The sequence below is a fragment of the Adiantum capillus-veneris genome, chromosome 26 (genome assembly GCF_014529385.1).
Source record: "Adiantum capillus-veneris isolate H3 chromosome 26, ASM1452938v2, whole genome shotgun sequence".
Classification (NCBI taxonomy): Eukaryota; Viridiplantae; Streptophyta; class Polypodiopsida; order Polypodiales; family Pteridaceae; genus Adiantum; species Adiantum capillus-veneris.
In genome coordinates this window covers 117,052,249-117,076,253 of record NC_140956.1, presented here as the reverse complement: position 1 = coordinate 117,076,253, position 24,005 = coordinate 117,052,249, and the positions used below count along the sequence as shown (strand labels likewise).

General features: G+C 44.6%; 1 protein-coding gene across 1 annotated transcript in view; it reads right to left on the bottom strand.

Annotated features, from left to right (window-relative positions):
• LOC147424049 (proteasome subunit alpha type-6-like) overlaps positions 1 to 24,005 on the bottom strand; it is a 54,947-nt gene that overhangs the window by 931 nt on the left and 30,011 nt on the right. Inside the window, exons 3-6 of the mRNA XM_086501377.1 lie at positions 683 to 764; positions 497 to 593; positions 361 to 419; positions 195 to 277 (exon numbers count right to left, since the gene is read on the bottom strand). Of these exons, the coding sequence (XP_086357503.1) occupies positions 195 to 277; positions 361 to 419; positions 497 to 593; positions 683 to 764 (321 nt within the window). The remainder of the gene's footprint in view (positions 1 to 194; positions 278 to 360; positions 420 to 496; positions 594 to 682; positions 765 to 24,005) is intronic.

Here is a 24,005-nt window from a genome sequence, read left to right as displayed (position 1 = left end):
CACCAACTTCCACGGTTACATAGCACACTTTCCAGTGCCATCGGAAACCCTTGCATACAATTTCAGTACTTAAGATAGGTACCTCAGTGCCTAAGGCAGTCAATGAAAGTAGCATAGCAAGCACCAAATGACTGACTTACCTAATTAAACAGACCACACTGATTAACCCATTAAAATTAAAAATAAAGGTGCACCTTGTAGCCAACGTAATGACCTGCTGGATCACATTTGAATAATTGTGGTCCCAATTCCTCATCAATGCCAAGAAGCATTGCAGCTGTGCCATAAAGAAGAAGCAATAAAGTCCTGGGGGCTCACAGTAAGCTCAAGCAGACTAGCAAATTTTAGCGGACAGCATACCTACTCCCAAAGGTCTCATGTAGGCATGCTGAGTATAAACTTGAGACTTGTCAGCAAGCCTGAACAATCAACACCCAAAAAAAAAACTGAACATGTCTTATCCAGTACGATCCCCCAAGTAATTACAGATTCATACCGCTTTGCTAGGTAGTCAACCGGTATCTCATAACCCATCTTAAATCGAAACTCCGCAGCTTCAGAGCGTGCATGTTGTACAAGAGACCTTGAATCAGCTGCACAATCACATGCATTTAGACGAACTCATGTACCTTACAACCTGTACAGTTCACAGACTTCACAAAAACATAACCATCGACATTACCAGTCATGCCTGTAGCTAGCAATCCGATGTACTTTGTTATAGGGAACAAATGGCTGACACTTGTTTGATCCAAGAGCTTGTCCTGCAATCAACCATAATTTCAACTGCTGACATGTTGCGAGAAGTTTGATGTGGATCACAAGAAAAAGCCATGACAATCTGTCCATCTCAAGCAATGTAGCAAAAACCAACACGGACTTAAAATCTGACTAACATAAAGCATCTGCTGTAAAAACCTCTGAAATATGTGATAGACTTGGTGTAATAAACTTGGACACTCCAAGCCGAAGATCTAATGCAATACAGGGCGATCTGGGCTGAATATGGAAACGCTAGACTGGATGCTGAGGGTACTTGTGCTGTGGGTGTTGCTGGTTCTACTTCTTGCTTTGGAGGTGACCCCCCATGTCCCTTATATAGCAATATAAGGCTTGGTCCAGAAGTGCAACTTGAGCCCCACTATTTGACCTAATAGTGCTAAATGTCACTTATTAATAATTGACTTAAGAGACTGTTCACACGCCTATATGCTGGACTGAATGTACTGTGCAAGAGAGGATATGCAAGTATGACATGCCTGAACATGCACGTCCTACTAGAGCGCCATGCTAGGTCCTAAGCTAAACAACGACTGATGCTAGACTGTAGCAAAAGCTTGTCCACGTGGTGCAACTACTATGCGCACGTGACATCTCCCCTATTAAAGGTGAGGCATAACCTGTGTTGCAGGAAACATCCCTCTTAGGAAACATCAATAGTGAGAAACGTGAGGAAAAGGCTACACCAAATCCAAGGAAACGTTGGGGTTAGAATGAGTTTCTAGTAATGCATCTGTACAGGCTTGGACACTCCAAGCGAGAAATCAATGGCAACACACGAACAGAAACTGCATAATCACTGAACTTTAGTAGAGTGTCACAAATGGTGACGTGGCTACCCATCACACACTCTCTGCCCTGCATGGACAAGCCTCGGAAATTGTAGGCTGATGTGGCAGGCTGACATGGCTGGCAGTACAGACAGGCCCGCATTTCACAGAAAGGATGCCACGTGGCAGCGTGTATGGATCTCCGCGTTTTACGGCGCATATTGCGACAGTTTTTGGCAGCTTTTGGTCTTGGTTTAATTCCTACACAAGGAGTTAGAGAGAGAGAAAGCTTTTATTTTAAAAGCTTTTGCTTTTATTGCCATGTATGGCTTGAGAGAGAGAGAAGATTGAACTGCTTTATTTTTACAAGCTTTTGATTTTCAGCTTTTGGGACAGCTTTTGAAGCTTTTGGGGCTCTACTTTTGGCATTTCTTGTATGCTTTAAATAAACATGCAGGGCCTCATAACTCAGGGCATCTGGACGCAGAGCCTGAGTGTGAGCGCCTGCCCACACTCTTGTACTTTGAACACAGGTTAATACAAAAAGAAATACCGAAAGGGGCGCCAGTCTTTGGGGCCAATATCTCTAGGCACGAAACTCCGCCGGGCCAGTGTCGAATCAATCGTAAACTGTGAATTGTTTGAAGTGATTATTTGTGGTGTCGTGGTAGATTCTCGACTTGGAGTGTCCAAGTTTGTTAAAGTGGTATCAGAGTGCGGCGGATTTCTCTCCTACGGGAAATCCGATCCTTTTTCACGACACCTATGGCTTCACGCAAAGATCAGTCGACTCCCTCTGCATCCGAAGATGGGGGAAAGGATCACAAAGAAGATTCAAGCAAGGAGTACGGCCCGCCTCGGCCTACTCAGGCGGAGCGTCAGAAGATGGAGCGTCGTCAATTGATCAACGATGCAACAAAGATGATGCTTAACTTTGGCAAGGACCCGAAATTGGCAAAATATATGAGGCAGACTTCTTTCGAGGAGGTGCACACACAGTGGCAGAAGACCACAAAACCACCCCGCAAACCCACTCTCAAGAAACCTCCTACTCCCACGAAGTATATAGAGAAAGAATTAGAAGAGGTGGTTGATGCACGAATTGCTCAGCTTTTTGACGCACAAAACAAAGTTAGCAGAAGAAAGGCACTGACTTCCCGGGTTATTTGTGTCGTCGGTCTACTTTTGGAAAGGCAAGAAAGCAAAAGAAGCGTGTTCGATTTGAAGGAGTACCCAGTTCTTCTTCTTCTTCTTCTTCTGACAGTTCTTCTAGCTCATCTGACTCGAGCGAAGAAGACAGAAAGGGCAAAAAGCAACGCTTCGGAAAGGGCAAGAAAAAGGCAAAGAAGTCTACATCTCACCCCGTGGTTGACAGTTCTACAGAGGACTCGTCTATAGATAGTTCGGACTCTGATGACAGCAGCTTTTATGCAAAGAAGAAGAATTTTTACAAAGCCAACCAGTATGACTTTCTGGAAGACAAAAGCAAGAAAGTCCGAGAGTTTAAGGAAGGTGGACAGTCAATTAAATTTGACACGTTTTCTGGTTATAGAGATGCTTTGAAGGCTTTGTCTTTTGTACAGCAGTTTGACATCGCTTTCGCGAGAGGGCGTTACTCAGAACACTCTAAGATTCGAAGAGCTGCCTCTTACTTTAAGGGGAATGCTCGAACTTGGTGGTCCACGCTTCTCTTAAACAAGACTGCGCCACTTAAATGGCTGAAATTCAAGAGGCTTTTTATTTCTTCATAGCTGACTCGAGAGTATGAACGCGACATACGAACTGCTTGGAACCATCTTTGGATGAGCAAGAAGGATACAGTGCACGCTTATTGCGAGAGATTCTGGAGCTCTTTTCTACCCGCCTCTTCATTCAAGAAGATCTCATTCAAGGAACAGATTGAGCGGTTTACCTTGGGTCTTCCTACAGAGATCCGAGATCACTGCTTGGAACAAAAGTCAGCTTCCATTCAGGAGTTGATGAGTCATGCGAAACAGGGTTTTGCCATTCACTCTGGCAGTTTGACCTACCCCACAGATGAGATCATGACACAAAGAGCCGAACAAACTTCGACAAATGAAAGTAGAAAGAGGAAGAGCAACCCAGAAAAGAAGGATGCACGACCCAAGCTCACTCCTCAGGAGAGCTCGCTACATCAAGAAAGGGAAGTGCTTTGGATGTGGGGAAACTGGACATATCTCCGCGAAGTGCCCTAAAAAGGCACAGAAAGAATAGAACGACAAGGACAACGAAAGGCCTGAGAGTGCGAGAGCAGCTGAGGAACGTGGAAGAAAAGGCAAGATGAAAACAAGATTGGTTCCAGATTGCTGGGTACCGGTCCCAGCACGATGGACGAGAATACAGAACTTTGTCGAGCTTGGGGCAAAGTGAAAGACCAAGGAGCCCTCATCTTCTTTGATGGAGGAGCCAAGGCCAACTTCATTTCAACGGAATTGGCGACACGGCTTGAGATCACTCCCGATCGGATGGGACCACTTGTGGAGGCAGTTCTAGCGGCACCCGGCAGGGACATAGCCATTACGCCTGTCATTGGCAAACTTCGGTTGCATTGTCAGGGGTATTTGGGGCATGAGAACTTTTACATAATGCCTTTAGAAGATTGCAATGTTCTCTTGGGAATTCCCTGGTACCACAAGAACAACGCCGTGGTAGACTATCGGGCGAGGAAAGTGACATTGACCACAGAGAAGGGCAGAACCATTGTACTTGTTATTAAACTTAAGGGCGAGTCTGTCCCTATTGTATCGGCTTCGGCCATTTCAAAGTTAATGAAATCCAGTCTGTGTGTTTACTCGATCTTTATGAAAGAGTTGAGTGATGAGGATAGGACAAATACGTCTGAACTTGATAAAGAACGCCAAGATTTTCTCCACTCTCATGCCGATTGCTTCTCAGAGGGCCTGCCAGGCGAGTTACCACCCGCTCCTCCTGAATATCATACCATTGATCTGATACCTGGAAGCACGCTATCAAACCTGCCACCTTACTGTTAGGTGCAACGGAATGATTGTTTGCGCTTTGCTCAAGATGAGTGCTCCGAACTGTGCTCAAGGTTCCTTTTAGTTCTTATGGAAGGGAGAGCCTTCCGTTCTTAATAGAAAGTGCTATGATCACAAACAAAGTGAGTGGACACTATGCGTGTAAGTGTATGAGACTGAGAGATAGAGAGAAGAGAGATACGACACCAGAGACGTTGTAAAACCCTCCTCCGAAGGCCCCACTCTCGTCGGCGAGAGTGATCTACTTATGATTGCACAAAGGGGTACAATGCGTATGCAATGCACTGATGCAACTTGGGACTATGCAGATGACAACGACGGTGGTGACGACAACGACTTTAGGGCTGAAATCTGTGGTCTTCTATCTGCTGAATTTCGGGACTGTTTCGGTGGCTGAAAATGACTGTTTTGGCTTCGTTTTTATGGCTGAAAATGGGGGTTCTTCTGCAACCAACTAGGGCTGAATCTGTTGTTGTCCCATAGGGCTGAAAACGATGACAAACTGCTGTACTTGAGGCTGAAAATCAAAAACGCTGGTAGGTCTGCTAGCGTTAGTGAAAACGCTACCCTGTCTGGGTACTGCTAGCGATCATGGGAAAAACGCCAGGGCTGAGTATGGCGATGCCAAGCAGGAAACGCTAGGCCTAACTATGGATGGCAATTATGCAAGGGCTGAAAAACGCCAGGGATCTGGGGGTAGTGTTGGGGAGGTCCAAAAACGCTAGGTTGCCTGTTGAGCATGTGCTTGTAACCGGCCTGTTAACTTCAAAAAGGGCGGTAGACTTTACTTCAAACCTTGATTTAGCTTTCACCCATTATTAGTCGTTTATTCTGCCTGTGCTATAATGTCACAAGAGAGGGGAATGGGATACAGATGCATTCTAGATGCTAGAATGCATTTGTATGCGAGTCAGACACTAGATTGGCCCCTATATAGGCACCCCTTTCGGTATTTCTTTATTCTTTGAGAGGGTAAATTTACAAAGTAGAGTCCTGGGAATCCTTTGTCTATATCCAACTAGATACCACTTGATTTGGACAAATTTCGGTAACATAACAACCCCAAAACTTGCGCGAAACCAATTCCCCTGCTGGAACTCACTTCCACTGGCATAAACCCTCTGGTTCCAACTCAAAAAGAGCAATTACAGCTCGCTGGAATTTCTGGTTTTTTGAGTCCCAACACTTCTCAGAAGTGTTCTCTGACAATTGGACACTGTTCCCAATGCATCTGGCATCCATACAGCTGCAAAACAGTAAATTTCAGACCGCTGTATTTTCTAGTTATGACCTGTTTTTGACCTAATTTCAGCTGTCAACTGTCCCTGCACTATTCCCAATGCCTTGGACTACGTGCCCCTTGATTCTGGCATGATTCCGAGCACAAAACAGTCCCAAAACAGCCCAAAATCAGCAATAAAACGGTGCTGATTTTTGTGTGTTTACTTGAGAGGTTATTACCCTCTCGTTTCCCTGCTTTGGAGTAGCAGTTAGCTACTCCTGTTCCTGTTCAGGGAGGCTCTTGCCTCAGCAATAGAGCATCAAACCACAAGACTGTACATGGTCAATCTGATAAGCCCACTAGAGGGGCATAACCATAAAGAATAGGGGGGGGAGAGAGCAGTGAGAAGTGTGCAGGTCAAGACATCCTACACCTCACTGTACATAGAGAGTAAGCCGGCACTCCATTGAAGCTCTCCCACCTGTGACAGCACTCAAAAACGAGCTCCCAGCTGAAAATCACGTTTTTGCCTTCTCTTTGAGTAGTAAACTGGCCTCAGAGTGCCAAGTGTCACTCATTTGTGCATTTTCCAGTTTCAGACCCTCGGGTCTAAAATATCTCACCTGCAGCCTCTGTTGACTCGGCCACAGAGTAACAAAATGATCCCCATGTCAAACTGCACGTAATGACGCAAAGACATTTTGCCGTCCAAAAATAGCGGTCCCTAAACTTTAGGAGTTTCTACCATTACATTCTTCTAGGTCATCTGACCCTCTTTGTACATTGCAGCCACACCCAGAACTAAAATGTAGCCTATGTAGCAAAGGATTCCGCTTTGGCTGGCCAATGACCCCACTTTGGCTAACCATAGTCCTTGTCCAACCTTAGTGCTCTTTAGCACTCAGGCCTGGACTCTCTCTGAACAGTTCCACACTGGCTATGCAATGCAGGGCAGTTACATTTCCAGAGGGGTGTTTCCAAAAAGTAAAACAAACGAAATTCCCCAAAGAAAGAGAAAATAAACAAAAATGGAATTGCCACTGGCTAGTGACAGTGCTCCTGCTGCCTCTTCTGCCAGAAAGTGCTAACTTGGGTTTGCTTATATATTAACTTAGCAAAATTGCCCTACCTACTTTTGTTGGAAAGTCACTTAAAAATAATAATTGAAAATACCAAAAATAGAGAAAATAGGCTAAATGCACTGGAAAAATCCCCCGAGTGAATCTGATGGATTCTGAAGGGAATACTGATGATCATGCTGTGTGCAACCAGAGGATATGCATCCATGCTAAGTGACTGGGCATGCACGGTCTACGAATAGACTCACAAAAGTGTCAGATCACTGCTAATATAGACTTGACTGGACTGACTGAACCCTGATCATGTTGTAGCTTGTCCACGGACACATAGGGTTGGATGTGTCACGTGACATCCCATCCTTTTCAAAGTGAGGTACCGGTACCGAACTGTATGGCGTCGAGGGAGATAGCCAATAGCATCCGAAATCCTGGAAGGGACTCTTCACCGGCCCACTCTGATGTGTGGGTCGTGCGGTACTTGAACTTCATAAAGGTCTGCAACACTTGCTTCTTTGGGCCGCGCCGAAAGCGACACAAAGTCTTCTATGGCTCCTTCAATGCTTCAAGTTCGTCGAGAGTCATGCTTCTTTCCTCTTCAAGAATCTTCATGGCTGAAAATTCCCGAAACCATTTCCAACACAAAAACATTAACATACCTATTCCATGTAAAGTGACTGAAAAAAATATTGTCTTCCTCAAAGACTGTGCATGCAATGTAGATGAACCTAGAGACGGAGGGACAACCTGTTCATCAAACACATGCAAACAATGAGATCGAATCTTTCTCTTTTGATCTAGAGCAATCAACTGTGGCAAAACACAATGGAAATGCCCACGCTTGGTGCTCATACTTTCATGTGCTCGTTCGGAAATTGTGTCATGCCAAGGAAGAGACATGGAATGTGACTTCCTTGAATGCATTCTGTTCAACTTTTCATGAAAAATCCGCATACATTCGTACTCATCCATGAGAGAAACGTGCTCAACATACAATATGTCATGCCTAGGAAAAGGAATAACATAACGATGCTCAATAAAATACAAGAAACGATCACGAATGAAACACTCGAACAATGCGTGCGTATCAATCATGCGAACACATAATACTTCCTGTGAGGGTTCTTTGGACCTCGACTCCAAAGCCAAGATCGGTTCTTCATGATTGATCGAATCTACAACAAGGTTAGCTTCGCTAGAAAAAACATCCACTAACACATCATCCTTGTAAACAATCACATCATCTTCATGCAACTCATCATGCTTGTGAGAAATCACATCTTGATCGTGCAAATCATCATGCTTGTCTTTCTCACCCAAATCATCATGCTTATCATTGTCAATCAAATCATCATGCTTCTCATAATCATGCAAATCCTGTGTATCATACTGTGGAGAAAAACAGACTGAGAGAGTCTCCTTATCCCGAATCCTTTCAATCTTGTCCTGTATATTAGCAATGAGAGATGGAGAATGAGCAATGTCCTCTCCATGAATGACAATAGAAGAATCACTGTCGGCATTCAGAGTTAGTGTTAGCCGCAAGTTTCATGAGAGCGTCATTATCACGAAAACATCGAATGCCCAAAATCATATCACATCCTGAGAGAGGAGAAACAACAAATCTTCTAGTGAAGGCAGTCTGTTGAATTGCAAACAACACATCAAGGCACTCCTCCGTGATGAGAGCGTCCATACCGGGACGAAAGCCAAAGACCTCGATAGGAGATCTCGGACTAGCTTCGAGGCGGGCTCTCTCAACAAGAGAGGAACTGATCACATCATGCATACTACCTGGGTCAAACAATATGACAAAACGCTGCCCCGATGTACGACCATAACACTTAATGAGAGAATCATCAATGGGATGGTCATGAGAAACTTGGGGCACACTCGTGTTATCATTCATTGCATTGACAGAGGAAGTGGGTTCTGTGGATTCTTTAGATTCATTCGATTCAAGCTTAGGACATGTTCTTTTTATGTGACCCTTAATGTGACAATGAAAACAACGACCTTCCTTAGAATAAGTGCTTTGCTCTTCCGACGTGATGTATCCTCCTACAATTCGTTGTGCTACTTTTTCATCTGGAGTAAGCTTAGGTTTAGCAATTGTGTTAGCCTTACCCTTGGATTCATTGGAAGAATTCTTTTCTGAGAGACTGTTGGAAGATTGGTGAGAAGAGTTACAATTCTTACCGTTCTGAGAAGTTTGCGAGGTACTTGTGGAAGTCTTGTTCTCCTTGGGCTTTCCCTTGTTGTGCTTCATCTCCTGTGCGAGAGCAATCGCTACCGCCTTGTTGAGATCGATTGGATCGAGAACCTCCACATCGTACTTGATATACTCGTCCAATCCAAAGAGAAAAGCCTCTTTGCGCTCATCATCCAATTTTGTAATTGAGTGCCTAGCTGCAAAACACGATTAGAAAAAGACATAACCGGCATACCATTTTGCTTGAGAGAGCGTCAATCGTCCTTCGATCGTGCCAGGTACTAAGGTGGCATAAACCGCGCCTTGAGCTTGTCTTGGAAATCAACGCAATTGAAGGAAAGGGGCGTGAGTTCGTCGGCTTCCTCTAGGTGCACGGCTAGCTGTGCCTCTTGCCATGCGTGGTACCAATTAATGGCATCACCGGCAAGGTACATAGCTACCGTCAAAACCTTGCTATTTCCTGTCTTCTTAGTTGTCGTAAAATAAGCATTAAATTGATGCAACCAAGAATGAATAACCGTAGCATCCATCTTACCGTCATACTTATTGAAAGTCAACTTCTCTGTGACTGGATGGTTGGAATCCGCATCGTGGCTTGCGCCACTTGAGGAACTCCCACGATCTTTGGGTGGTTCGGTCTTCGAGGCTAGCACTTGTCGAAGCAATTCTTGAGTGCGTAGCTCTCTTTGAGCGGCACGCTCGGCTTTCTGCTTTTCGGTCATTTCTTTCATCGCGCTCGTGTTCGAAAGCAAGGCAATTGGTTTCTTGTTGTGCCAACGCAACTCGATTCGCTTCTTGTTGTTGTATTGCATTTCTTTCATTTCGTTCCATCGTAATGCGAGTCGCTTCTTGTTGTGCCAGCATCATGTCCGTCATTGACTTGACCATCATCTCCATAGGAGTTAGTACAACTCGTGGCGTAGATGGCAAAGGGGGAGGGTCGGAAAAATCTCCTAGTGGGGAAAATCCTTCGTTGCCTCTCTCATGCTCATCACCTGTATGCGAAGTATCCATTCCGCTTCGGATGACGACCATGCACTATGATCTTTGGTTCTTAAGTTCACGAGGAACTTGGGTTCTTGAGGGTCTTCGATTCTCGGGTTCTTGAGCATCTCGAGGTTCTTGAGGTTTTCTTTCGCTTGCAAATCGTGTTGGAGAAGGATCTTCTCTTCACCCGAGTTCTACTCTTTTCCGCGGGCACACCCCTTGGCGGCCTTGCGCTCACACCAAGGTTGCTTTTTCCCACCTCACGTCGATTGGCCGGCCGCTAAGTGCACGGTCCCCTCTGAATGAGTAAAAAGAGACGCAAGGGGAGGCTGGACAAGCCCTTCGGATTCCTGTCACTCTTCAACAAAACACGATTAAGAATCGACACGCCCAAGCGAACTTGGGTTCGTGCGACCTCAACAAGCAAAAAAAATTATTGTGGTTCTTGTGGTTCTTTCCTTGAGTGATACAGAACACTGTCAAAGCTCTGATACCAATGTTAGGTGCAGCGGAATGATTGTTTGCGCTTTGCTCAAGATGAGTGCTCCGAACTGTGCTCAAGGTTCCTTTTAGTTCTTATGGAAGGGAGAGCCTTCCGTTCTTAATGGAAAGTGTCACAAATGGGAGTGCATAACAATATAAAATACATTCGGATAAATAGATTTTATCACTTATTACTGAAGCCAAAGGATATAGAGAGAAATAGATAGAGAGAGAGAGAGAAAGAGAGTGAGAAGATCGACACAGTACTGGGGACCAGAAGATGGGCTGGTCCCCCCCCCCGTAATAGTATCTTTATTACTGAGGAGAAGTCTATACAAGCACTTGAACCGAACGTATTACCACGTTCGTTCTAGAATAAGACTTGATGGTTTCTAGAAGCCTTAGCTTCTGATTCCTAGGGCAAAACCCTATTCCAAGGAACTTCCGTTCCTTATTCCAAATCCTTGAGAACCAAGGTTCTCGCCTCTAGATCTCACCTTCCAGACTCGGGGCATGACATCCCTGCAACTCTTTTCTAACTCTGTTTCCAGAGTCCTCTTCCTGCAGACTAACTCCGCTTTCCTGGACACAAAGTCCTTCCCTTGGGAATTTCAACTTCTGGATTACATCTCGAGAGTCTACCTCTCTTCGATCTGTGGATCTGCTTCCCAAACTTGGATACGAAACCCTTGGGCTGATCTGGCTCTAGTTCCTCAGAGCGCTTTTCTCGTGCAAAGGCTCATGCCTTCCCCTCCTCCTACTCCCTCACGAAGAGGAAGTACACCTGCAATCAAATACTCAGAGATCATAACATGAAAATCGTTACCTTCAAAGTCTCGATGCTCGAAACGCAACTCGATTCTCGAAAAACAATTCCCCGGAAGAGATCTCTACATAGAAAATTCCTCTCTTCCAATCCTACACACAAAAGAGGTGTGTTATCGGGTTCCTTCTCGTAAATCAGCCCCGTCTAGGAGTTTATGGGCTGAAAACAGAGAAAAACAGCAGCTTGTCGCGATGGAAACACGCTCCGTAGGCACTTCTTCGCGAGGGAACTCGCGCACTGGGTCTTGGCGACATCGGGTACACTTGGAACAGCCATGGGCATCACCGGCAAACGTCTTCTTTGCGGGTGAACTCTGCACAGCAACATCTCCTTCTTGTAAAAACTAATCCTTTTCTCTGAGTGAGGGCATGAGATGCTTTTATAGCTCCCGGCCCACGGGCACGAATAACTGCTCGTGTAGAGATAGTGGCCGTTTTTTCTTTTTCTTTTTTTTCTTTTTCTTTTTTTTCTTTTTTTTTTTGGCGTTGTTTCGCCAGAAAAAAAAAAAGAGAGAAAATGCCGGCTGATCTGTTGCCTTATTTATCGGATGGTTGCCCACTTATTAAGTGGGCGGCAGGTCACCTATAAAAATGGTCTGAATCTATCCAAAAACTCAAGAAAACCTTATAAGTTAAAAACAATGCTTTCACAGCACTTGCCAAGCGTCCCTGGATGCAATCACACGCACAGTTGCAATGCAGACATAGACTTCTTCGTAGGAAAGCATTTGCTTTCTCGAAAAGCAATTCCGCTTTCTCAAAAAGCATCCGTTTTTCCTCAAAGTTTCCTCTGAACCCATCTTCATTCAAGTGCTTGCCTTTCCTTGTGCACAATTCCAACACAGTTCGGAATTTCCTCTCGACTATGGATATTCCCTTTCAAATGCACCCGTCACCCACCTTGTGACGCATCAGGAATACCCATCACCTAGTCCTTTCCTACCGAACATACGATACAATCTCCTTCACGATGCTCTATGTCACCCATCCTATGACGCATCAGAGATGTTCGTTCCCGGATGGTCAGATACTTCTTCCCCATGCTCCCTGTCACCCATCCGATGTGACGCATCAGAAGTACCCGTTCCTGGTGGCCTTACAGATATTCCCTTTCACAGTGCTCTTGTCATTACTCTGAATGACGCACTAGGAATATTCTGTACTCGGATGTCTCCAGTGAGAAAAACCCTTTTTTGTTTTGTTTTGTTTTCGGAGTCGGGCGGGGCAAGCCCGGCCGCTCCCCTTAAGCACCATAAAAGTGGACAAGAAGAACGACCAGGACTATGCCCCGAGAAACCGAAGGCAGACGCTTTTGTCACTAGTTTCCTTTGGACTCGGGAGGCCAGAATTATCTACACTCTTAGGGCGATGACTTTTCCCTTGAGAGACCCATTTCGGTGGGCGTGACAGCAACCAAGTACCTCTGTTCAGAGAGAAAAACCCTCTCACTTAAAATTCCAATAATTCATTTAGAATCATTTTTACTTGGTGTTCCAAGCGAGAAAACCCTCTCACTTATAAATCCAATAATTCATTTAGAATTATTTTTCTGTCAGATAAAGCCAATTTCGCAACAGAAAGTGCTATGATCACAAACAAAGTGAGTGGACATTGTGCGTGCAAGTGTATGAGACTGAGAGATAGAGAGAAGAGAGATACGACACCAGAGACGTTGTAAAACCCTCCTCCGAAGGCCCCACTCTCGTCGGCGAGAGTGGTCTACTTATGATTGCACAAAGGGGTACAATGCGTATGCAATGGATTGATGCAACTTGGGACCATGCCGATGACGACGACAGTGGTGACGACGACGACTTTAGGGCTGAAATCTGTGGTCTTCTATCTGCTGAATTTCGGGACTGTTTCGGTGGCTGAAAATGACTGTTTTGGCTGCGTTTTTATGGCTGGAAATGGGGGTTCTTCTGCAACAAACTAGGGTTGAATCTGCTGCTGTCCCATAGGGCTGAAAACGCTGACAAACTGCTGTACTTGAGGCTGAAAATCAAAAACGCTGGTAGGTCTGCTAGCGTTAGTTAAAACGCTGCCTTGTTTGGGTACTGCTGGCGATCATGGGAAAAACGCCAGGGCTGAGTAGGGCGATGCCAAGCAGGAAACGCTAGGCTTAACTATGGATGGCGATGATGCAAGGGTTGAAAAACGCCAGGGATCTGGGGGTACTGCTGGAGAGGTCCAAAAACGCTAGGTTGATGGGTTCTTGCTGAGAAGGTGCCTGTTGAGCATGTGCTCCTGCTGCCTCTTCTGCCAGAAAGTGCTAACTTGGGTTTGCTTATATATTAACTTAGCAAAATTGCCCTACCTACTTTTGTTGGGAAGTCACTTAAAAATAATAAGTGAAAATACCAAAATAAGGGAAAATAGGCTAAATGCACTGGAAAATTCCCCTGACTGAATCTGATGGATTCTGAAGGGAATAATGATGATCATGTTGTGTGCAACTAGAGGATATGCATCTATGCTAAGTGACTGGGCATGCACGGTCTACGAATAGACTCACAAAAGTGCCAGATCATTGCTAATCTAGACTTGACTGGACTGACTGAACCCTGATCATGTTGTAGCTTGTCCACGGACACATAGGGTTGGATGTGTCACGTGACACTTACCGTGTGAGCCGAGCCCAGAACGAAGAGATTATGAACCAAGTGAAAAGACCTCTTGGAAAAGAGTCTTGTCCAGCCTAGTACTTCACCGTATTGCTCTCCAGTGTTGTTGGTTTTGAAGAAAGACAGATCTTGGAGAATATGCATCGATTATAGAGCTCTCAAAAAAATCACCATGAAGAACAGATTTCCGATTCCTAGAATCGATGATATACTTGACAGACTTCAGAAATCCTCGTGCTTTAGCAGGATCGAGTTGAAAAGTGGATATCATCAGATCCGAATCGCGCCGGGAGACGAGTTTGTGGACGAGACTCAAGAAGGATGTGGACGAGTTTGTGCGCAGGTGCTTGGTATGCCAAAAGGTCAAGTTTGACAGGCATAAAGCACAGGGATTGTTACAGCCTTTGCCCATACCCACCCGTCCCTGGGAAAGTATTGCAATGGATTTCATTTTTTATCTCCCCATAACACAGAGTGGTCATGATGGTATCTGGACTATTATTGACAGATTTAGCAAGCAGGCTCATTTCATTCCAATGAAGAAAACAGTCGAGCCGGATCACTTGGCGAGACTGACTGTGGCCCAGATTTTCAGATTACATGGCATGCCCAAGACGATTGTCTCTGACAGAGACCCAGATTTACGAGTTTGTTTTGGAAGGCAATTTGGGAGAACATTGACACGCAATTGCAGTTCTCTTCATCTTTCCACCCGCAGACGGATGAGCAATCTGAGATTGCCAATTCAGTGGTTTTAGATTTATTGAAGTCTTATATCTCGGATCAGAAGACTCAATGGGAAAAGTATCTACCTTTGGTGGAATTTGCCTACAACAACACGATACACTCTTTAACGGGGAAGGTGCCATTTGAGATTATTGAAGGTGTTGCGAAGGTTCCACCCTTCCTAAGCAAGAAAGATAAGATTTTTGAAGTTGATGAGTACACGCATGACTTAGACACGGCTTTTGCCAAGGTCCGCGAGGCTTTGCAAAAATCACAGGAAAGACAGAAAAAGGCAACGGATCGCCATCGTCGCGATTTGAAATTGAAGGAGAATGATTGGGTGCTCTTACGTTTTGAGAAGGCACGCCTGAGAAAGAAGAAGGGAAAGGAGAGGCTTTTTCAAAAGCTTAGTGTGCGATATTACGGACCTTTCCAAAACTTTGAAAAGATCAATGATGTCTCCTTCCGATTGAAACTGCTTGACACTTTTGAGAATTCACAATGCATTTCATGTGAGTCTCTTGAAACCTTTCAAAGGTGATGTGCCCGAAGATGGGGAGCCAGATGAGCAACCGAAGTGGAAGAAAACGAGGAGATGCTTGTTCCTAAACAGATTTTGGCACATAAGGACACAAAGAATAAGGGTAAAGTAAGAAGGCGGTTCTTGGTTAAATTCAAGAACTATCCTGCACTGGATGCAAAGTGGATGAAGGAGGAGGACCTAGCAGATACTCCTCATATTGTGAAACTTTACCTTGAAGCTTTTGGTTTAGCATAGTCTATTCCAAATGGAACCCCGAATTCAGCTTGGCCGGAGATCTGGTGCAGTGGGTTGCACAAAAGGGGAGTCACTCCGCTCCTTTGTCAACAAATGCCTCAATTTTTTAATACTAGAGTCACTGATGTCTCTTTGGGCTTCAGGGATATTGAGAGCTGACAGTATTCTGTTGTATGACTTCATGAAATGGAATTCCTGAATATGAAATGATTTGTTCTTAACTTGTTTTAAGTGCAGGAACTGATAGATGAAATGACTGCAACATTTTGGTCTGAATGATCTCGAATAGACATGGTTGCAATAAGAGTTCGTCAATCGGGCATCTATGAGGTCCTGAGTGGATCTAGATGCGATTGCTAGCTGCATTGCCGACAAATCTTGGTTTAAAGATCCGAATGAATGTTGAATCTCATGTGATGTCCTGTGATGTCTAGTGATGCCCTATGATGTGTGATGTGATTGTCGATTGGTACATGTGCTAGATGTGTGTTCATTGTGCGTAGGTACTAACAGTCAGTGTCTGCTAAGGCAATTTATGGCTTCTGTCTGTTTTGCAAGCGTAATCGAGGGCGATTACAATGCTTTCAAGAGGGGGGTATGTCACAAATGGTGACGTGGCTGCCCATCACACACTCTTTGCCCTGCATGGACAAGCCCCGAAAATTGCGGGCTGATGTGGTTGGCTGACGTGGCTGGCAATACGGACAGGCCCGCATTTCACAGAAAGGATACCACGTGGCAAAGTGTACGGATCTCCGCGTTTTACGGCGCATATTGCAACAGTTTTTGGCAGCTTTTGGTCTTGCTTTAATTCCTATGCAGGGAGTTAAGAGAGAGAGAAAGCTTTTATTTAAAAAGCTTTTGCTTTTATTGCCATGTACGGCTTGAGAGAGAAGATTGAACTGCTTTATTTTTACAAGCTTTAGCTTTTGGGGCTCTTCTTTTGGCATCGCTTGTATTTTTTTAATTAGCAGGCAAGCCTCATCATAACTCAGGGCATCTGGACGCAAAGTCTGAGTGTGAGCGCATGCCCGCACTCTTGTACTTTGAACACAGATTAATACAAAAAGAAATACCGAAAGGGGCGCCAGTCTTTGGGGCCGATATCTCTAGGCACGGAACTCCGCCGGGCCAGTGTCGAATCAATTGTGAACTGTGGACTGTTTGAAGTGATTATCTGTGGTGTCGTGGTAGATTCACGACTTGGAGTGTCCAAGTCTGTTACATAGAGAGAGAGAGAGAGAGAGAGAGAGAGAGAGAGAGTAGACACGGCCCGACGGAGTTCCGTACCCAAAGGTATTGGCCCCAAAGTCTGACGCCCCTTTCAGTATTTAATTTTCATTAATCATTGCAAAGTACAACTCCCGAGGCACCTCTGCTCTGAGACTTTGCATCCAAATGCCCCGAAGAGTGAGGCCCTTGGGTTCCTTTTATTCTTACAAAGGGATGTCAAAAGCAGAGCCCCAAAAGAAGTTAAACTCAAAAGCAAGGGATCCCAAAAGCAATTGGCTCCAAGAACAGCCAAAAAGCAGCACAAAAGACGAAATTCCATACAACCCTGTCAAATCAGCAATCGGTGTGAAATGCGAAAATCCGAACAATTTGCCACGTCAGCCTGCCAGCGCGTTTTGCGGGACTCCGTATTGCTACCACGTGGCATGTTGTCCGTACAGGCTGCCACGTCATCAGTCTACCCACGGGTGGTCATGCCACATCATCAGTTTGTGACATACCCCCCTCTTGAAAGAACTGTAATCGCCCTCGATTTTCGCATCAAATAGCCATCCCGTATGGAATAGCCTGAAACTGTCGCCCATCCTGTATCCTAGTAAAAGTATCAACAAAGTCAGGATCCATGGCGTACTATTCAACCATATCCTCGAAGCTTCTGTGATGAATCGTGGAAATAGCCAGAACCAAGGGCTTCCGAGACAATGCATCTGCCACTGAATTCTTTTGTCCTTGAACATGGACAATCCGGAAGTAAGATTGTGACAGGAGGGTAGACCATCGCATCTGCTTTTCCAAAAACTGCTTCTATGACAAAAAGCAGCGTAAACTCGGATGATCCGTAAAAACTGTATAATCAGCTCCGAGTAAATAGTGTCGCCATTGAGTAAGAGTATGGATCACTGCCAATAGCTCTTTTTTAGAAATCTATGCAACCATTTCAAGACGTAAAAACATCGTGCTCTCATAAGCAATTACATGGCCTTCTTGTATCAAGATTGCTTCCAAACTGCGACCATAAGCATCACAGTAAATTTCGAATGGCTTTTGCAAGTCTGATAAGGCCAACACGAGTCCAGTAGTCAACTTTTCTTTGAGAGTCTCAAAGGCTGCAATCTTTGTCGGTCCCAAATAAAAGGAACTCCTTTCTGAGTCAGATATGCAAAGGAGAAACTATCCCTGCAAATTTCCGAATGAACCATCGATAATATGAGCTTCGAACCTCATGAGCATTCTTCAAATCAAGCCAATAACGAATAGTCTCAATTTTGGCCACGTCCAACTTTACCCCTACTGCTGAGACAGTATGTCCTTGGAAGTGTAACTCAGAGAAGAAGAAAAAAATCGCTCTTTTTCACATTTATAACCAATTTATGCTCACGCAATGCCTGTAAAACTCTCTGGAAATCCCTTAAGTCGTCCTGAAAGCTGTCTTGTAGACGTCTCGAAGAGCAATTCAGATCTGATGATAACCACTCTTCATATCAATTTGGCAAGCCCAACATTACAATCAATAGCCATCATGAGCATTTTACAATGCACAAAACCCATTTTCCCTATTTTAGCCATTTTTCACTTATTATTAATAAGTGACTTTGTTGGGAAACTGGGTAGGGCATTTTTGGTAAGTTGATATATAAGAAAAGCTAGTGCTAGCACTTTCTGGCAGAAGAGGCAGCAAGAGTTCACCAACTTACAGTGCACCTTCTCAGCAAGACCAACAGGATACCCTAGCGTTTTCCAACCAACAAGATCAAATAGCGTTTAGGTTGCAGATCAGCCTAGCGTTTTCTACAACAAGACCAACCTAGCGTTTTTCAACAGATACCTGATTCCAGTGTTTTGCAAATCCCCAGATTAGCTTGGCGTTTTGCATAGTGTCACAAATGGGTGACGTGGCAACAGACCCTAGACACACACACTACCCGGACAGAGACACGTGGCAGGTACGAAAATTCCGAAAAAAAGCGACGCAAAACGCGTTGACATGCTGACGTGGCGTCCGTACGGTTTTTCGCAAATTACGAAGGTGCTAATGTGGATAGCGTACTGATCTCCTAAAATTACACTAGCTATTTTTATGGCAGCTTTTGCACCCAGTTGCTTTTGAAAGAAAAGCTTTTAAGTTTAATGCTTTTGGGGCTCTCCTTTTGGGCATCCCTTGTAACAATAAATAAGTGGGCAGAGCCTCACTTCTCAGAGCATCTAGACGCAGAGTCTGAGAGTGAGCACCTGTAATAGACTTGGACACTCCAAGTTGAGAATCTATCGCGACACCACAAATAATCACTTCAAAACAGTTCACAGTTCACAATTGATTCGACACGGCCCGATGGAGTTCCATGCCTAGAGATATTGGCTTCAAAGACTGGCACCCCTTTCGGTATTTCTTTTTTTATTAATCTGTGTTCAAAGTACAAGGCAGGCGCTCACTCTTAGACTCTGCGTCCAAATTCTCTGAGTTGTGAGGCCCTACCCACATATTTAAAGATTACAAGGGATGCTAAAAGCAGAGCCCCAAGAGCTGAGAATTAAAAGCTTTCAATATAAAGCAAAAGAGGCTTGTCTCTCTCTCTCTCTCTCTCTCTCTCTCTCTCTCTCTCTCTCTCTCTCTCTCTCTCTCTCTCTCTCTCTCTCTCTCTCTCTCTCTCTCTCTCTCTCCAATTGCGTACCAAAAGCATGGCCGCAAATCGCGCCGCTTTTTGCGGACATCCGTACGGCTGCCACGTGGCATGGTTCTGCAAATTCCAGAGCTGCCGTACAGTGTTGGGGGTAAAGGCCCCCTGTGGCCCCCTTTCTTGTATAGTGTACACATACTTATACTTAAAACTCACTTATAAGTGAGTACACACATTTTTTATAAAGTGTCCGACCACTTTGGCCGGACAACTTATAAGTGTACTTAAATAAAACAAAGAACCCTCAAAAATGTAGAATCATGGGTTTTCTTACGCTTGAGCTCTCTCTCTTTCGATCTACTGCGCATCCTACTTCCTGCAGTGTGTGCCCATCTCCTCCTGCTCTCACACACTCCCTGTGCTCAACAAACTGGTATCAGAGCAAGGCTACGTGCCTTGGGCAAATCTCTCGCGCGTAGGAAGGAGTTTCTATCTCCTGCGCAGATCTCTCTCTAGAAACAACAGCGCAACAGCTTTCTCTCTCTTCTCCAAGTACGATACGTCAACTACCGTTGCTTACACGCTGAAAACAGGGAATTATAGGTCCAAAACAGGTGTTTTTGGGCTGTTTTTGGCTAAAAACAGGCCATTTTCTGCATATTCAGGTGTAAAAACAACAAAAACAGGTTTACAGGTTGTCACAGGGCACTTTGGGAACCCAATTTCACGTTTGGAATTGGGGTTTTCTACCACTTTGCTGAAATTTGTCAAATTTCAACAATTATTCGCGACAAAACTTGGGGCTTTTGCTAATTTCAGCAAAAACTACCAAGTTTACTCCTTACAAGTGCAGGTGGCAAAGCTACAGTGGAGAAACTGTGGCATGTACAACATTGGGGTCATTGCAAATGCATTTGGTGATGTATACTTGATGTGAGGTTGTTCTATGCGTTGAGTTTGACATACTCAATATGTCATCTTGCTGAAAATTTTACTTTTGAAGTAAATTACAGCATTATATTTGCTCTTGCAGACACTTTTACAGTGTATATTTGCATTTGCTTTTGCGGTACAGTGATTGTACTTCTTGGCTGAAAATTATCAGTTTTTGTTTTGCCTCATTATGGCTGACACTTCGTCATCCTCGGACTCTAAGAGCCTCTTTGAGATCCGTAGGTTTGATGGTACAGGTTTTGATTTGTGGAAGGATCGCATACAGGGCATTCTTTTCTTGAAAGAGTGCGATGATGCATTGTCTGCAAATAAGCCAGAGGGTATGTCAAATGCAGATTGGACTAAGCTTAACAGGAAAGCCATTACTTACATCAAGATGGCTATGACTGATGATATCCTTGTTGACATCAAGGGACTTGACACAGCTATGGCTGTGTGGGATAAGCTTAAAGCAACTTATGAGAATACGACTCCTGTAAATCAGGTCCATCTCATGAGGAAGCTTGTAAGCTTAGAGCTTGATGAGTCCAAATCTGTCTCTGATCACTTGAATGCCTTTGGTGGCATTTTGAGTCAGTTGAGTGATTCAGGTTTGCAGGCTTTTGAGGATGATAAGTTCAAGGCTATCTTTCTACTTATGACACTGCCAGAGTCTTGGGAAGCATTGGTTGTTTCTTTGAGTAACAACTCCAACTTGACCTATGATGGTGTGCATGGTTCTATCCTCAATGAGGAGTGTAACTAACTTGGACACTCCAAGTCAAGAATCAACCGCGACAGCACCAAATAACCACTTCAAAACAATTCACAGATCACAATAGATTTGCACTGGCCCGGCGGAGTTCCGTGCCTAGAGATATTGGCCCCAAAGACTGGCGCCCCTTTCGGTATTTCTTTTTGTATTAATCAATCATCAAAGTACAAGAGAGCGGTTAGGGTTTCACTCTCAGACTCTGCGTCCAGATGCTCTGAGAAGTGAGGCCCTCACCACTAATTTAAAGGTTACAAGGGATGCCCAAAAGCAGAGCCCCAAAAGCTTTTAAAATCAAAAGCATCAGTTCTCTCTCTCTCTTAGAGAGTCTTTTCTCTTTTTTTTTTATAAAAAAAAAGCAAAAGCAAAATTCGCGTCGCTCATCATTTTCCAAAAAAAAAATTATTAATAATCCGCCTCCGCGATTTCCGGAAATTTAGGGTTTTTCGCAAAAATTAGGGTTTGCAGGAATTTTAGGGTTTCTGGCAGAAATTAGGGTTTCTGCTGTCCGCCACGTCATCACTTTGTGACATACCCCCCTCTTGAAAGCATTGTAATCGACCGCGATTACGCCTGCAAAACCGACAAAAGCCATAAACCGTCTTAGCAGACACTGACTATTAGTACCTATGTACTAGGAACACACATCTAGCACATGTACAAAATCGACAGTCACATCACACGACATCACAGGACATCACCAGACATCACAGGACATCACATGACATTCAACATTCATTCGGATCTTAGACCATGATTTATCGGCAATGTAGCTAGCAATCACATCTAGGTCCAATCGGGACCTCATCGATGTCCGATTGACTAACCCCTATTGCAACCATGTCTATTCGAGATCAATCAGACCAAAATGCTGCAGTCATTTCGTCTATCAGTTCCTGTACTCACAAGAAGTCAAGAACAAATCAGTATCATAATCAGGAATTCCATTTCATAAAGTCATCCAGCAGAATACTGTCAGCTCTCAGTATCCCTGAAGCTCAAAGAGACATCAGTGACTTTAGTATCAAAATCGAGGCATCTGTTGACAAAGGAGTGGAGTGACTCCCCTCTTGTGCATCCCACTGCACCAGATCTTCGGCCAAGCTGAGTTCTGGGTTCCGTTTGGAGTAGACTATGCTAAACCAAAACATCGAGGTAAAGTTTCACAATCCGAGGAGTATCTGCTAGGTCCTCCTCCTCCATCCACTTCGCATCAAATGCAGGAAAGTTCTTGAACTTAACCAAGAACCGCCTTCAGACTTTACCTTTCTTCGTATCATTATGTGCCAAAATCTGTTCAGGAACAAGGATCTCCTCGTTTTCTTCCACTTCGGGTTGCTCATCAGGCTCCCCATCATCAGGCACATCACCCTTAACAGGGTTCAAGAGACTCACATGCAATGCATTATGAATCCTCCAAGTATCTGGCAGTTCCAATCGGAAGGAGACATCATTTATCTTGTCAGTAATCTGGAAAGGTCCGTAGTATCACATACTAAGCTTTGGAAAAAGCCTCTCCTTTCCCTTTTTCTTTCTTAGGCGTGTCTTCTCAAAAGTAAGAGCACCCAATCATCCTCCTTCAGTTTCCAGTCGCGACGATGGTGATCCGCTGCCTTTTTCTGTCGTTCTTGAGACTTCTGTAAAGTCTCGTGAACCTTGGCAAAAGCCGTATCCAAATCTCGCGAATATTCATCCGCTTCAAATTTCTAATCTTTCGTGCTCAGGAAGGATGGAACCTTCGCAGCAGTTTCAACAATCTCTCATGGCGTCTTCCCCGTCGAAGAGTGTATCGTGTTATTGTAGGCAAATTCCACCAAAGGTAAGTTCTTTTCCCATTGAGTCTTCTGATCCGAGATACAAGACTTCAATAAATCTAAAATCACTGAATTGACAATCTCAAATTGCCCGTCAGTCTGCAAGTGGAACGATGACGAGAACTGCAACTGCGTGCCAATGTTCTCCCAAATTGCTTTCCAAAACAAACTCATAAATCTGGGGTCTCTGTCGGAGACAATCGTCTCAGGCGTGCCATGTAATCGGAAAATCATCGTGATCATTCTGTATTCTCGGGAGATCAAAAAAAATGAAATCCATTTCAATATTTTCCCAGGGGCGGGTGGGTATGGGTAAAGGCTGTAACAATCCCTGTGCCTTATGCCTGTCAAACTTGACCTTCTGGCATACCAAGCAACTGCGCACAAACTCTTCCACATCCTTCTTCAGTCTCCGCCAAAAGAAATCTCTCTCTACCCCTTTCATGGTGGTAGCAATGCTGCGGTGACCCGTAAAAGGTGGACAGTGGCAATCAGGCATAACCTTTTCCCTCAACGGCTGTGTAACGCACAACATAGTCTTTTTCATCAAGTAGCCTTCCCGAAGGGAGTATCCAGCTACTGTCTCCCCATCCCGTATCCGTGTGAAAATATCTGCAAAATCTGTATCTGTGGCACACTGATCGACCATATCCTCGAAGCTCCTATGATGTATCGCGGAAATAGCCAGAACCAACGGTTTCCGAGACAAAGCATCTGCCACCACATTCTTCTGTCCCTGCACATGGACAATCTGGAAGTGAAACTGTGACAAGATGTTCGCCCACCGCATCTGCTTTTCCGAAAGTTGCTTCTGTGACAAGAAGTAGCGCAAACTCTGATGGTCTGTAAAGACAATAAAATCCGCTCCGAGTAGGTAATGCCGCCACTGAGTAAGAGCATGGATAACCGCCAAAAGCTCTTTCTCATAAATCTGTGCTGTCATCTCCGGCCTAGAGAACAAACGGCTCTCGTAAGCTATGACATGGCCTTCTTGCATCAAGACCGCACCCAGACTACGACCACAAGCATCACAATATACTTCGAATGACTTCTGCAAGTCCGGCAAAGTCAAAATAGGTCCCGTAGTCAATTTCTCTTTCAATGTCTGAAAGGCAGTCACCTCTGTGGGTCCCCA